Genomic DNA, 13,828 nt, shown 5'->3' with positions numbered 1-13,828 from the left:
ATTTGCAAGAAGCCAGCCCAAACAGAAACAACATTCTCAGTAACAGTTATAGACACATTGTATTTGCTATGACTGTGATATGTTGTTGTTTATCTGACTTAGAATGCACCGACTGTAAGTCACTCTGGATAAGAGTGTCTGCTAAATGACCAAATTGTAAATGTACTGTATATGTATTAAATTAACATACCAAAATGAACTGCAAAGCACACTGGGTTTATTATTGGACTTGTTTCGGGTAGAGCTCATTAGATTCATATTCCGCATGATATGCAATTGTTCATTTTTAAATGTACATTTATATTTAGTTCCGTTAGTAGACACTCTTATCACACCATAGTGCCATCAGACTTCTGATACCAATGCAGGGTGAACGAGGGCCACAAAATGGTGAATCGCTATTTTTTTTTAAATGGCATTGAAAAGTATTTAGTATTTTGAAAGTACAAAATGCAACCCTCGAAAGTCTCTTGTTACAAAATATATTGGAGTGTAGTTCAGCACAGTGTAATACAAAATACAAAATACTCAGCAGTAAATCAAAAGTATATTTCAAATAGATGGAACAGAAACACACACATCTGTGTGCGTGTGTGTATGTGTTTTCGTGCATGCCTTTTCTGTGTGTGTGTGTGTGTGTGTGCGTGTGTGTGTGTGTCCGTGTGCGTGTGTGTGTGTGTGTGTGTGTGCGTGCGTGTTTGTGTGTGCCTGTGTAGGAGGAAAGATGACTGTTATATAGCGAGGAAGAAATTCATGACAGCCAATCTATATGTTGGTTGTGTGTGGGAGATTAAGTGCGTGGTGTGGGCCGTATGAGCTGGATCTGACCTCTGAAAACACATTAGAGAGCACGGACTGTAGGCTTGCTGTTTCTGTACCTACTACACAGCTTCTTGGCCTGTGTGCTCTAACATATATTTTGCTCTGCTATTGAGTACGGCCTGTCTGCTCTCACTCAACTGTAAGAAACGCAGATCCTAAATACAACTCATCACATACATACACCATATCATTTCTCAGTAAAAGTTCCATTTGGTCAATGATATTTAATAAGAAAAAGCAATGGATGACAAATTCTGGTACATAAAGTTACAAAGGCAGAGGTAATGAGGCTCCATATCTCTCTTTAGGTCTCTGATGAAGATAAGCACTAAATGAGTGCTGGCTTTCGACTCTCGTGTCCACAGCCTACACAGTGTCAAAAGCTACCCACTGGGCACAGGCTTCAGTTCAATGTCTACTTTCGGTTGAGTTGCCAATTTACATGAATTCAACGTGAAATCAACAAAAAATATCACCATGTCATTGGATTTAGGTTAAAAGTTGGGTGAAAAAAAGACGCAATGCCCTTATGTTGATGACTTTTTTGCAAAACCAATCAGTTTTTCGAGTTGATTTAAGATCATTGATAGATTTTTTGTGGATAAAATGATGTGGAAATAATGTTGATTCAACCAGTTTTTGCCCAGTGTCTGTAATAACACATGATCTACTGTATATTATTTGTTGTTCCTTACAGTTGGCTCGTTGTCTTTCTGAATTTGTTTTACATTGAAAATGTGATCTCCATACTATGGAACTGAACAAAGCAATTACAATTGTCAGCAATTATGTCAACCAAGTCAAGTTCATTCCATAACAGTCTACACAATCAAATGAACGCATTCAATAATCTCTCCATTTTTCCTGACCATTTGAAGCCAATTATAAGTGTCTGTGAGAGCCAAACTGTTGCTCTCCAGAACATGCAACACACATGACCAGTTCCACGTGAATCTGAGCCATTTACAATAAATGAGAGCACTTACAAGAAGTAAGCTGGCATTCAGAAAGAAAATAACAGCTAGCAGGTAGGTTGGTGAGTAAGGATAGGAAAGCAAGATGTGACTGGAAAAGTAGTAGGCTTCCCCTCCCAGGCCTCTAGCACACTCAACCTTAGCCATTCTACCATACACTTTACTTCCACTTTCTTATCGAAACAGGGTTTGCATTTCACTCCCCTCAAACTTGTCGTGAGTGTGGTTTTGCACTAGCTTGTGGGCGAGGTGTGTGTGGCGTGACTGTCTAGGACAGGGGTATTCAACAGGGGTCCACAGCGTGAGTTTTGGTTCCTCTGAGAAACAACAAATGACAACTGCTGTATTTCAGGAAGCTCTTGTGCCCACACTGCCCTCTATTGTTGTATTATATATTACCACACAACACACAACTAGGCTCCTAATCACAAGTCTGTTCCCCACATTGAAAGAGACTGATGTTCATATAATTATCCAGTGCAAGGCTTATGGGCATAACTGCGGGAAGGAGGGGTGCCGAGGATGCTGCAGAAAAATCGGGAAAAAAAAAATATATATTTTCCGAAAACAATGTTTTATATTTTTTCGCAATAGTGCACTGGGCATTTAATAGTCCTGTATTAGCAGACCGATATAAACATCTTCAGTGTGGGCAAAAAGTGTTTCCAGGACCCCCCCCCCCCTCACTATAGTGAACGAAAATATAAATGCGACATGCAACAATTTCAAAGATTTTACTGAGTTACAGTTCATATGAGGAAATCAGTCAATTGAAATAAATAAATTGGACCTTAATCTATGGATTTCACATGACCACCATTTGCCTCATGCAGCGCGACACATCTCCTTCGCATAGAGTTGATCAGTCTGTTGATTGTGGCCTGTGGAATGTTGTCCCACTCCTCTTCAATGGCTGTGCGACGTTGCTGGATATTAGCGGGAACTGGAACTACCTGTCGTACAGGTCGATCCAGAGCATCCCAAATGTGCTCAATGGGTGATATGTTTGATGAGTATGCAGGCCATTGACGAACTGGGACATTTTCAGCTTCCAAGAATTGTGTACAGATCCGTGCGACATTATCATGCACGGACTACAATGTATTCTACAATGTAGAGAAACAATAAAGGAAAACTCAGGAATGAGTAGGTGGGTCCAAACTTTTGACTGGTACTGTACATTGGAGGCGGCTTATAGTAGAGAAATTAACGTTCAATTCTCTGGCAACAACTCTGGTGGACATTCCTGCAGTCAGCATGCCAATTGCACTCTCCCTTGCGTTGTGTGACAAAACTGCACATTTTAGAGTGGCCTTTTATTGTCCCCAACACAAGGTGCACCTCCTTAATGATCATGCTGTTAATCAGCTTCTTGATATGCCACATCTGTCATGTGGATGGATTATCTTGGCAAAGGAGAAATGTTCACTAACGGAGATGTAAGCAAATTTGTGCACAACATTTGAAAGAAATAAGCTTGTTGTGCATATGGAACATTTCTGGGATCTTTTATATCAGCTCACGAAACATGGAACCAACACTTTACATGTTGCGTTTATATTTTTGTTCAGTGTACTTCCCGTGGCTATGCTGTACTAGTAATACATCAAAGAATTTATATGTGATGGATAGGCCATTATTCTAGGCAGAGTTCAACTTTAAGACGGGCCTGGAAAAGGGACCATTTAGGGTTTAATGAGTTCCTTAAAGACTACCTTAGTCAGACCAAACTGTTACACCCTCTAGACTAGAGTCTAGACCTTCAGATATGGGTCAGGTACAGCTCCTAGTGAAACGTTACTGTTTACTACTATTCTCTCCCTCTCATCTCTCTCCGTGTCTCTCTCTCCATGTCTCTCTCTCTCCCTCTCGCAGTCTAAAAGGTTGCAGGTCTTATGGAGGTGTCACACAGTAAATGGTTGTTGTCTTCACTTACTGCTCATCTCCCACCTTCTTGATCCACTCCACATCACACTGCTCACACGACGAAGTCATTTCCTGCCGAAGTAGAGCGGGAAAACAGATTAGCATGCAGGTGCTCGAAGTAAGAGCCAAGTGAGAACAAGAGTTAGACAGAACTGACTATGCTTTAGAAAATAGAGGGAGAATGTACCAGTTTGTAAGACTTACCAGTGTGTTAGGTGTGTGTGTGTTAGGTGTGTGTGTGTGTGTGTTGTTCACTGACCCTCTCTATGTGGTTGTTCTGGATCTGTTTCAGCTCTTCCTGCAGTCTCTCACACTCGGCCTTCACTTCCTGTTCCCTCTGACACGCCCCTTGGGCCTGGTGCCGCGCCCCCTCTAGCTCCGCCTCCAGACGCTGCAGCTTCAGGTCTGACAGAGTGTCTAGACTACGAGAGTTCTGTAGGGTCAGCGCAGGACAGTCCAGCACTGCGGAGGGGGAAGGCAACGCCGACACACACACGATCAATCTAGAGGGACTTAATTATCCCATGGTTTATACCATTCATCCTTATACTTTCCAGGGAAGGGATAAGGGATAGTGATGTGGACTTCCAGCCAGATAAGCCAGCTCTACGTAACTTCATTGTTGTACCCACATTGTTCCACCTGGCCCACATTGTTTTACCTGGCCTACATTGTTACACCTGGCCCACATTGTAACACCTGGCCCACATTGTTACACCTGTTCCACCAGCCAGATAAACCAGCTCCACGTATCTTCATTTTCCACCTGGGTGGAGGAGCGTGCGTGCGCACAGCCTCGGAGCCCAGCTCATACAGACGCCGTCACTCAGCCAATAGCTATTGTGATAGAGGAGTCGTCTATCTCATCTCACCAGCCACCTCACACAACACACAGGCATTGACACACTGACACTGGAAAAAAACACATACACACAACTCGCACTGATAGAAAACACACAAATCCTCTCTAACACAGTATATTGCCCACACTCTCTTGCACGCAACTTACGCAATTACATCAAACGCACACATTTGTGTTTGTGTACAAGTCACAGCTGAACTACTAGGGCTGGGATCATCAACTAGATTCAGGGTCAAATTCAGCCCGCGGTTCGCCAGTTAGGGAACCCTGTACTAGACTAAGTGGCTTTCCCTTTTATTTTAATGTGTACAGGTCAGCCTGTGGTTGAGGCAGTAGTGAACAGTAGTGTACAGAATAATACATTTCAACATGTAATGGTACTAAAGCATATCATGAACACTTTCCATCTGAAGGACAACCCTTCACATAAATACACCTCGGCATGACTCAGCAATAAGAGAGGTATTAATGATGCATTTCATCTGCGTTTTGCGTCATTTTTACTAGGGGGACACAGTTCAGGCCTTGTGACTCCATAGCAGCTGTTCTCTTCAGGAGTGACCTGCTACCCTCAGCTGGAGTGGGTGGTACTGTGTAATTAGCATATAGGAAGCAGCAGTGCAAGATGGGAGAGAGTTGGCCAATAGTAGTTCTGTTTCCCCAAATCAATTTCGGTTGTCATGAGTCTCGTGAGAGCGGGAGGTAGCTAGCCAGCAGACAGTGGAGAGAGGTTGAGATGGCGGTAGCAGAAGTGTTGTTTGAAGCTGAGAGCGCATTGAGTACAGTTAGTGAGAAGGATGAGTGGACAACAGTGAAGTCCAAGAATGGAACTAAAAGGGAAAAGTGGTTGTGGATAACGAGTCTGATGAATCGTTGCTTGTTGGAGTGCGTTTCTTTGGATAAGGATGTTCATTTGGGAAGACTTTTTGAAGTCACGAGGATGGTGAAGAAGGCGTTGAGAAAAGTGGATTCCGTCAAAGTAACCAGTAGCGATATGGTGTTGATATCGTGTATATCTAAAGAGCAAAATGATCGATGCATGCAGTGGACAGCTTTGATTTTCAGAGCAGGGCACTGGTAAAAGGTGTTATCTCTGGCCTCCCGTTGGAGATTAATAGTGTATAACTTAGGGGGGAAAAAATTCAGGAGTAGTTAACACTAGAATCCCTAAAGCAGTCATTTCGACTGCTCATTAACTTATTAACTTGTGATTAATTTATTTAATTACTGTGTCATTTTTAAAGTCAAGCCCCCCTCCGTTCTCTTACTAAATAAGTCTATATAACACACTGCCGTTGTTAGAATCTTAATATCACAAACAGAACTGAAGTTGTTACCAGTTTAAGGAGAGCATGTCATTATTTGAATGGTTTTCCTCTGTTACCCCTCATTCTCCCGACAGTAGGGTCTGCTACGCTCATTCTCCCGACAGTAGGGCCTGCTCCGCTCATTCTCCCGACAGTAGGGCCTGCTCCGCTCATTCTCCCGACAGTAGGGCCTGCTCCGCTCATTCTCCAGACAGTAGGGCCCACTCTGCTCATTCTCCCGACAGTAGGGCCCGCTCCGCTCATTCTCCCGACAGTAGGGCCCGCTCCGCTCATTCTCCCGACAGTAGGGCCCGCTCTGCTCATTCTACAGACAGTAGGGCCCGCTCTGCTCATTCTACAAACAGTAGGGCCCGCTCTGCTCATTCTCCCGACAGTAGGGCCCGCTCTGCTCATTCTACAAACAGTAGGGCCTGCTCTGCTCATTCTCCCGACAGTAGGGCCCGCTCTGCTCATTCTACAGACAGTAGGGCCCACTATTAATGTCCAACGGGAGGCCAGAGATAACACCTTTTACCAGTGCCCTGCTATGCTTTTACCAGTGCCCTGCTAAGATATGGCTGTGGACGGACCGCAACCAGTTGCAAATGTTGTACGTCAATCAAGTGATCTGGATACACTTATTGTAATGAAGGTGGATTTTGTAGCATTTATAACCACTGTTATTAACTGTACTGTACAAGAAGTCCAAGAAGCTGATAAACAGTATCTGATAAACAGATAAACAGTATCTGCAGCCAACATGTGTTTGGGCCTCCGACGCTTCACAGCAGAAGAACTGCTTGGACTACTGTCGCCAGAAAATGTCCCGCCCTCACAGGATCCTTCTGAGCCTGAGTAGAGACCTGATTAGAATGTTGTTAGAAAAGCAGGCTGACTTAGTTTAATAAAATTGTTGCTATTGATAGATTATATAGACACAGTACCAGTCAAAAGTTCGGACAAAACTACTCATTTAAGGGGTTTTCTTTATTTTTTACTATTTTCTACATTGTAGAATAAAAAAGTAAAGACATCAAAACGATGAAATAACACATATGAAATCATGTAGTAACCAAAAAAGTGTTTATACATGTATTTTTTATTTTTGATATATTCTTCAAAGTAGCCACAATTTGCCTTGATGACAGCTTTGTACACTCTAGGCATTCTCTCAACCAGCTTCATGAGGAAGTCACCTGGAATGCATCTCAATGAACATGTGTGCCTTGTTAAAAGTTCATTTGTGGAATTTCTTTCCTTCTTAATGCATTTGAGCCAATCAGTTGTGTTGTGACATGGTAGGGGTGGTAAACAGAAGATAGCCCTATTTGGTAAAAGACCAAGTCCATATTATGGCATGAACAGCTCAAATAAGCAAAGACAAACGACAGTCCAATCATTACTTTAAGACATGGTTAGTCAATTTGGGAAATTTCAAGACCTTTGAAAGTTTATCCAAGTGCAGTCTCAAAAACCATCAAGCGCTATGCTGAAACTGGCTCTAATGAGGACCACCACAGGAATGGAAGACCCAGAGTTACCTCTGCTGCACAGGATAAGTTCATTAGAGTTAACTGCACCTCAGATTGCAGCCCTAATAAATGCTTTGAGGCCTGTGCAGTTGCCGTGATACAGCCCAACAGGATGCTCTCAATTGTGCATCTGTAAAAGTTTGTGAGGCTTTTATGTGACAAGCCAAATTTCTTCAGCCTCCTGAGGTTGAAGTGGCGCTGCTGTGCCTTCTTCACCACACTGTCTGTGTGGGTGGACCATTTCAGTTTGTCCGTGATGTGTACGCCGAGGAACTTAAAACATTCCACCTTCTCCACTGCTGTCCCGTCGATGTGGATAGGGGGTGCTCCCTCTGCTGTTTCCAGAAGTCCACAATCATCTCCTTTGTTTTGCTGACGTTGAGTGAGAGGTTGTTTTCCTGACACCAAACTCTGAGTGCCCTCACCTCCTCCCTGTAGGCTGTCTCGTAGTTGTTGGTAATCAAGTCCACTACTGTTGTGGTGTCTGAAAACCTGATGATTGAGTTGATGGCCACGCAGTCATGGCTGAACAGGGAGTACAGGAGGGGGCTGAGCAGCACCCTTGTGGGGCCTCAGTGTTGAGGATCAGCGAAGTGGAGATGTTGTTTCCTACCTTCACCACCTGGGGGCGGCCAGTCAGAAAGTCAGGACCCAATTGCACAGGGCGAGGTTGAGACCCAGGATCTCAAGCTTAATAATGAGCTTGGAGGGTACTATGGTGTTGAATGCTGAGCTGTAGTCAATGAACAACATTATTAAATAGATATTCCTTACATAGATATTCCTCCAGATGGGATAGGGAAATGTAGGAACTCATTCAAGACAGTTGGAAAAGCATTCCTCGTGAAGCTGGTTGAGAGAATGCCAAGAGTGTGCAAAGGGTGGCTACTTTGAAAAATATAAAATATATTTAGAAAGTAACAGTCAGTATCTGGTGTGGCCACCAGTTGCATTAAGTACTGCAGTGCATCTCCTCCTCATGGACTGCACCAGATTTGGCAGTTCTTGCTGTGAGATGTTACCCCCCCTCTTCCACAAAGGCACCTGCAAGTTCCTGGACATTTCTGAGGGGAATGGCCCTAGACCTCACCCTCCGATTCAACAGGTCCCAGATGTGCTCAATGGGATTGAGATCCGGGCTCTTTGCTGACCATGGCAGAACACTGACATTCCTGTCTTCCAGGAAATCACGCACAGAACGAGCAGTATGGCTGGTGGCATTGTCATTCTGGAGGGTCATGTCAGGATGAGCCTGCAGGAAGTGTACCACATAAGGGAGGAGGATATCTTCCCTGTAACGCACAGCGTTGAGATTGCCTGCAATGACAACAAGCTCAGTCCGATGATACTGTGACACACCGCCGCAGACCATGACGGACCCACCACCTCCAAATCAATCCCGCTCCAGAGTACAGGCCTCGGTGTAACGCTCATTCCTTCGATGATAAACGTGAATCCGACCATCACCCCTGTTGAGACAAAACCGCGACTCATCAGTGAAGATAACTTTTTGTCAGTCCTGTCTGGTCCAGCGAACAGCGTTGGGTTTGTGCCCATAGGCAACGTTGTTGCCGGTGATCTCTGGTGAGGACCTGCTACAACAGGCCTACAAGCCCTCATTCCAGCCTCTCTCAGCCTATTGCGGACAGTCTGATCACTGATGGAGGGATTGTGCGTTCCTGGTGTAACTTGGGCAGTTGTTACTGCAATCCTGTACCTGTTCCGCAGGTGTGAAGTTTGGATGTACCGATACTGTGCAGGTGTTGTTACATGTGGTCTGCCACTGCAAGGACGATCAGCTATCCGTCCTGTCTCCCTGTCTTAGATGTCTCACAGTACATTGAAATTTATTGCCCTGGCCACATCTGCAGTCCTTATGCCTCCTTGCAGCATGCCTAAGGCACATTCACGCAGATGTTTTTCAGAGTCAGTAGAAAGGCCTGTCTTGGTTTTCATAACTGTCACCTTAATTGCCTACCGTCTGTAAGCTGTTAGTGTCTTAATGACCGTTCCACAGGTGCATGCTCATGAATTGTTCATGGTTCATTGAACAAGCATGGGAAACAGTGTTTAATCTTCTTAGTGCTGAGATCCCGTTAACGGTATCGATATGACAACAGCCAGTGAAAGTGCAGGGCGCCAAATTAAAAACAACAGAAATCCCATAATTAAAATTCCTCAAACATAGAAGTATTTCACGCCATTTTAATGATACACTTCTTGTTAATCCCACGACAGTGTCCGATTTCAAATAGGCTTTACAGCGAAAGCACCACAAACGATTATGTTAGGTCAGAGCCAAGTCACAGAAAAACACAGCCATTTTCAAGCCAAAGAGAGGAGTCACAAAAATCAGAAATAGAGATAGAATTCATCACTAGCCTTTGATGATCTTCATCAGATGACACTCATAGGACTTCATGTTACACAATACATGTATTTTTTGTTCGATAAAGTTCATATTTATATCAAAAAATCTCAGTATACATTGGCGCATTATGTTCAGTAGTTCCAAAAACATCCGGTGATTTTGCAGAGAGCCACATCAATTTACTAATAAATGTTGATGAAAATACAAGTGTTATACATGGAACTTTAGATACACTTCTCCTTAATGCAACCGCTGTGTCAGATTTCAAAAAAGCTTTACGGGAAAAAGCAAACCATGCAATGGTTTGCATGAGTATGGCGCTCAGAGACCAAACAAGCCAAAAAGATATCCGTCATATTGTGCAGTCAACAGAAGTCAGAAATAACATTATAAATATTTACTTACCTTTGATGATCTTCATCGGAATGCACTCCCAAGAATCCCAGTTCCACAATAAATGTTTGTTTTGTTCGATAATGTCCATAATTTATGTCCAAATAGCTACTTTTGTTAGCGCGTTTTGTAAACAAATCCAAACTCACGAAGCGCGTTCACTAGGAGCAGACAAAATGTCAAAAAGTTCTGTTACAGTCTGTAGAAACATGTCAAACGATGTATAGAATCAATCTTTAGGATGTTTTTAACATAAATCTTCAATAATGTTCCAACCGGAGAATTCCTTTGTCTGTAGAATTGCGATGGAACAGAGCTTGCTGTCACGTGAACGAGCGTCACGAGCTCAAGGCATTCTGGCAGACCTCTGACTCATTCCCTCTCATTCGGCTCCACTTCACAGTAGAAGCATCAAACAAGGTTCTAAAGACTGTTGACATCTAGTGGAAGCCTTAGGAAGTGCAACATGACCAATATCCCACTGTATCTTCAATAAAGAATGAGTTGAAAAACAACTAACCTCAGATTTCCCACTTCCTGGTTGGATTTTGTTTTCTCAGGCTTTTGCATGCCATATGAGTTCTGTTATACTCACAGACATCATTCAAACAGTTTTAGAAACTTCAGAGTGTTTTCTATCCAAATATACTAATAATATGCATATATTAGCAACTGGGACTGAGTAGCAGGCAGTTTACTCTGGGTACCTCTGGGCACCTTATTCATCCAAGCTACTCAATACTGCCCCCAGCCATAAGACGTTTTAAACACTTTACAATGAAGATCTGTGAAGTTATTTTGATTTTTTACAAATCATCTTTGAAAGACAGGGTGCATTTATACGGAGACTTGATTACACACAGGTGGATTGTATTTATCATCATTAGTCATTTAGGTCAACATTGGATCATTCAGAGATCCTCACTGAACTTCTGGAGAGAGTTTGCTGCACTGAAAGTAAAGGGGCTGAATAGTTTTGCACGCCCAATTTTTCAGTTTTTGATTTGTTAAAAAAGTTTGAAATATCCAATAAATGTCATTCCACTTCATGATTGTGTCCCACTTGTTGTTGATTCTTCACAAAAAAATACAGTTTTATATCTTTATGTTTGAAGCCTGAAATGTGGCAAAAGGTCGCAAAGTTCAAGGGGGTCGAATACTTTCGCAAGGCACTGTATATATATATTTGATTGTATTTGATTCTTTCCCCCAGATTGTTTCATTTTGGGGGATCTTTATTATACACCTGCACATTAGGTGGCAGAATGCACATATAATTGTTGCGAATGCCATTATCCCAAAGAAGAAGATGGGCGCGAGTGGTCCTTAGAGGAATGTATTTAACCTTTACTTAACCAGTTAGTTGAGGACCACAGCTCATAAAAAAAAACATCCCGGTCAACACAGCAAGATATGCTAGGAATAGGAAAAGGAAGACAGAGAAACCCAACTACTGGAACAAACAGGATTGGGGTCCATCCAATTTGAATTTGGCCAGCTCTGGAGGCAGTAAAGCTGCCAATTTTTTATTTTTATGAGGACATTGACTAATCATATTTTAAATCAGATCCTGGACTAAAGTGTATTGAAATGAAAATACTAGTCCAATCCTGCTAGCGTCGGCAGACAATTGTGTGTGAGAAGGGTTTCAAGGCTTGTGCCACCTTTAATAGAGACTCACTGTGATTGTCTGGGCTGTGCAGCTGCAGGTATTGGATGTCCTTGCTGTGTAGCTGGGTGTTGAACTTCTGTAGCGAGTTGTCCCTCTGTCTCAGAGCAGACTCCAGACCTAGGATTCGCTCTACGTGTTTCTCCACTAGGCTGGTCTAGGATCAGATACAGAAACACAAACATTTGGCTTTGACAATGATATTCGGAGAAGTCGGGTAAGGCACATACAGATCTGGAATCAGACTAGTGGAAAGTTGGGTGTAAGACCAAATGCTTATTAGTGTCCTGGTTAGAGTTTGATATATGGTATACATAATGGCAGGTATAACATACACTACCATTCAAAAGTTTGGGGTCACTTAGAAATGTCCTTGTTTTTGAAAGAAAAGCACATTTCTTGTCCATTAAAATAACATCAAATTGATAAGAAATACAGTGTAGACATTGTTATTGTTGTAAATGGCTATTGTAGGAAACGGCTGATTTTTTTGGAATGTCTACATAGGCATACACAGGCCCATTATCAGCAACCATCACTCCTGTGTTCCAATGGCACGTTGTGTTAGATAATCCAAGTTTATCATTTTAAAAGACGAATTGATCATTAGAAAACCCTTTTGCAATTATGTTAGCACAGCTGAAAACTGTTGTCCTGATTAAAGAAGCAATAAAAAAACTGGCCTTTAGACTAGTTGAGTATTTGGAGCATCAGCATATGTAGGTTCGATTACTGGCTCAAAATGTCCAGAACCAAAGAACTTTCTTCTAAAACTCGTCAGTCTATTCTTGTTATGAGAAATCAAGGCTATTCCATGCGAGAAATTGCCAAGAAACTGAGAATCTCGTACAACGCTGTGCACTACTCCCTTCACAGAACAGAGCAAACTGGCCGTTTCCAGCTACAATAGTCATTTACAACATGAATAATGTCTACACTGTATTTCTGATTAATTTGATGTTATTTTAATGGACAAAAAAATAGTTATTTTCTTTCAAAAACAAGAACATTTCTAAGTGACCCCAAACTTTTGAACAGTAGTGTAGTTAAAATCTTAGCCAGTATAAAGTAATTCTATTGGACCTCACATTTACTGTAAATGGTTTCAGGGTAGGTGGTTTCTACAATCGACCTCTTTCACACACGTGATCTCATATCCTTTGGAACACATGCAAAATGCTGAGAGTGCATAGTGATGCTTTTCAATTTCAGACACGATTTTCTTAAATCATTTTTTGGGAAGTAATTTCTAAAGTATTTTTGGGGATCTCTGCTTTATTGGGCTTCAATCTGGCTTGTAACCAGGTAGAACACACAGGCTGGGGTAGAAGCATGGCCTCATAATTAATCATGAGAAACCCTCTACTGATATAGGGCCTCTGAACAGCTGCTTGGGGTTAGGCAAGGCTCTAGACCCCCTGTTGTCATTGCAATTTAGGGAAAGTGTTCAATAAATAATTAACGTTCCTAAAAAGTTTGAATATGAATATTTAATATCATTATATGGATGTTCAAAAAGCATTTTTGGGACATTTGTGGACATATCGTGGATTGGCTGGATGGAGGGATGCAGTGATGAAGAAGTGGATGGATGGAAGGTAGGAAGGAAGGAAGGAGGGATGCAGGGATGGGAAATGGCTGGATGAAGGGTGGAGGGACGCAGAGATGAAGGTATGGGATGGAGGTATCTGACCATCTTGTCCAGGTCTCTCTGGAGGTTGCTCTTCTCCATGTGGATTTTCTCATAGGCCTGAATCACATCCTCCAGCTGCTCTTCACGGTCCTTCCTCTTCTGGGCCTGGAGGAGAGAGGGAGGGAGAGGGAGTGGGGGGGTGAGAGAGGGAGAGAGGGAGAGGGAGAAGAGAGAGGGGGGGTTGAGAGGGGGAGAGAGGGGAGGGAGAAGAGAGAGGGGGAGAGTGAGAGGGGGAGAGAGAGAGGGGGGGGGTGAGAGGGGGAGAGAGGGGAGGGAGAA

General features: G+C 42.9%; 1 protein-coding gene across 1 annotated transcript in view; it reads right to left on the bottom strand.

Annotated features, from left to right (window-relative positions):
* The window catches only part of tbkbp1 (TBK1 binding protein 1), a 69,027-nt gene that overhangs the window by 12,913 nt on the left and 42,286 nt on the right, over nucleotides 1–13,828 (bottom strand). The window contains exons 4-7 of the mRNA XM_031799988.1: nucleotides 13,550–13,654; nucleotides 11,869–12,013; nucleotides 3,982–4,184; nucleotides 3,733–3,794 (exon numbers count right to left, since the gene is read on the bottom strand). Coding sequence (XP_031655848.1) covers nucleotides 3,733–3,794; nucleotides 3,982–4,184; nucleotides 11,869–12,013; nucleotides 13,550–13,654 — 515 coding nt within the window. The remainder of the gene's footprint in view (nucleotides 1–3,732; nucleotides 3,795–3,981; nucleotides 4,185–11,868; nucleotides 12,014–13,549; nucleotides 13,655–13,828) is intronic.

This window comes from Oncorhynchus kisutch, linkage group LG20, assembly GCF_002021735.2.
Source record: "Oncorhynchus kisutch isolate 150728-3 linkage group LG20, Okis_V2, whole genome shotgun sequence".
NCBI lineage: Eukaryota > Metazoa > Chordata > Actinopteri > Salmoniformes > Salmonidae > Oncorhynchus > Oncorhynchus kisutch.
The sequence above is the reverse complement of the archived record's forward strand: the minus strand, read 5'-3'. Positions and strand labels throughout refer to the sequence as shown.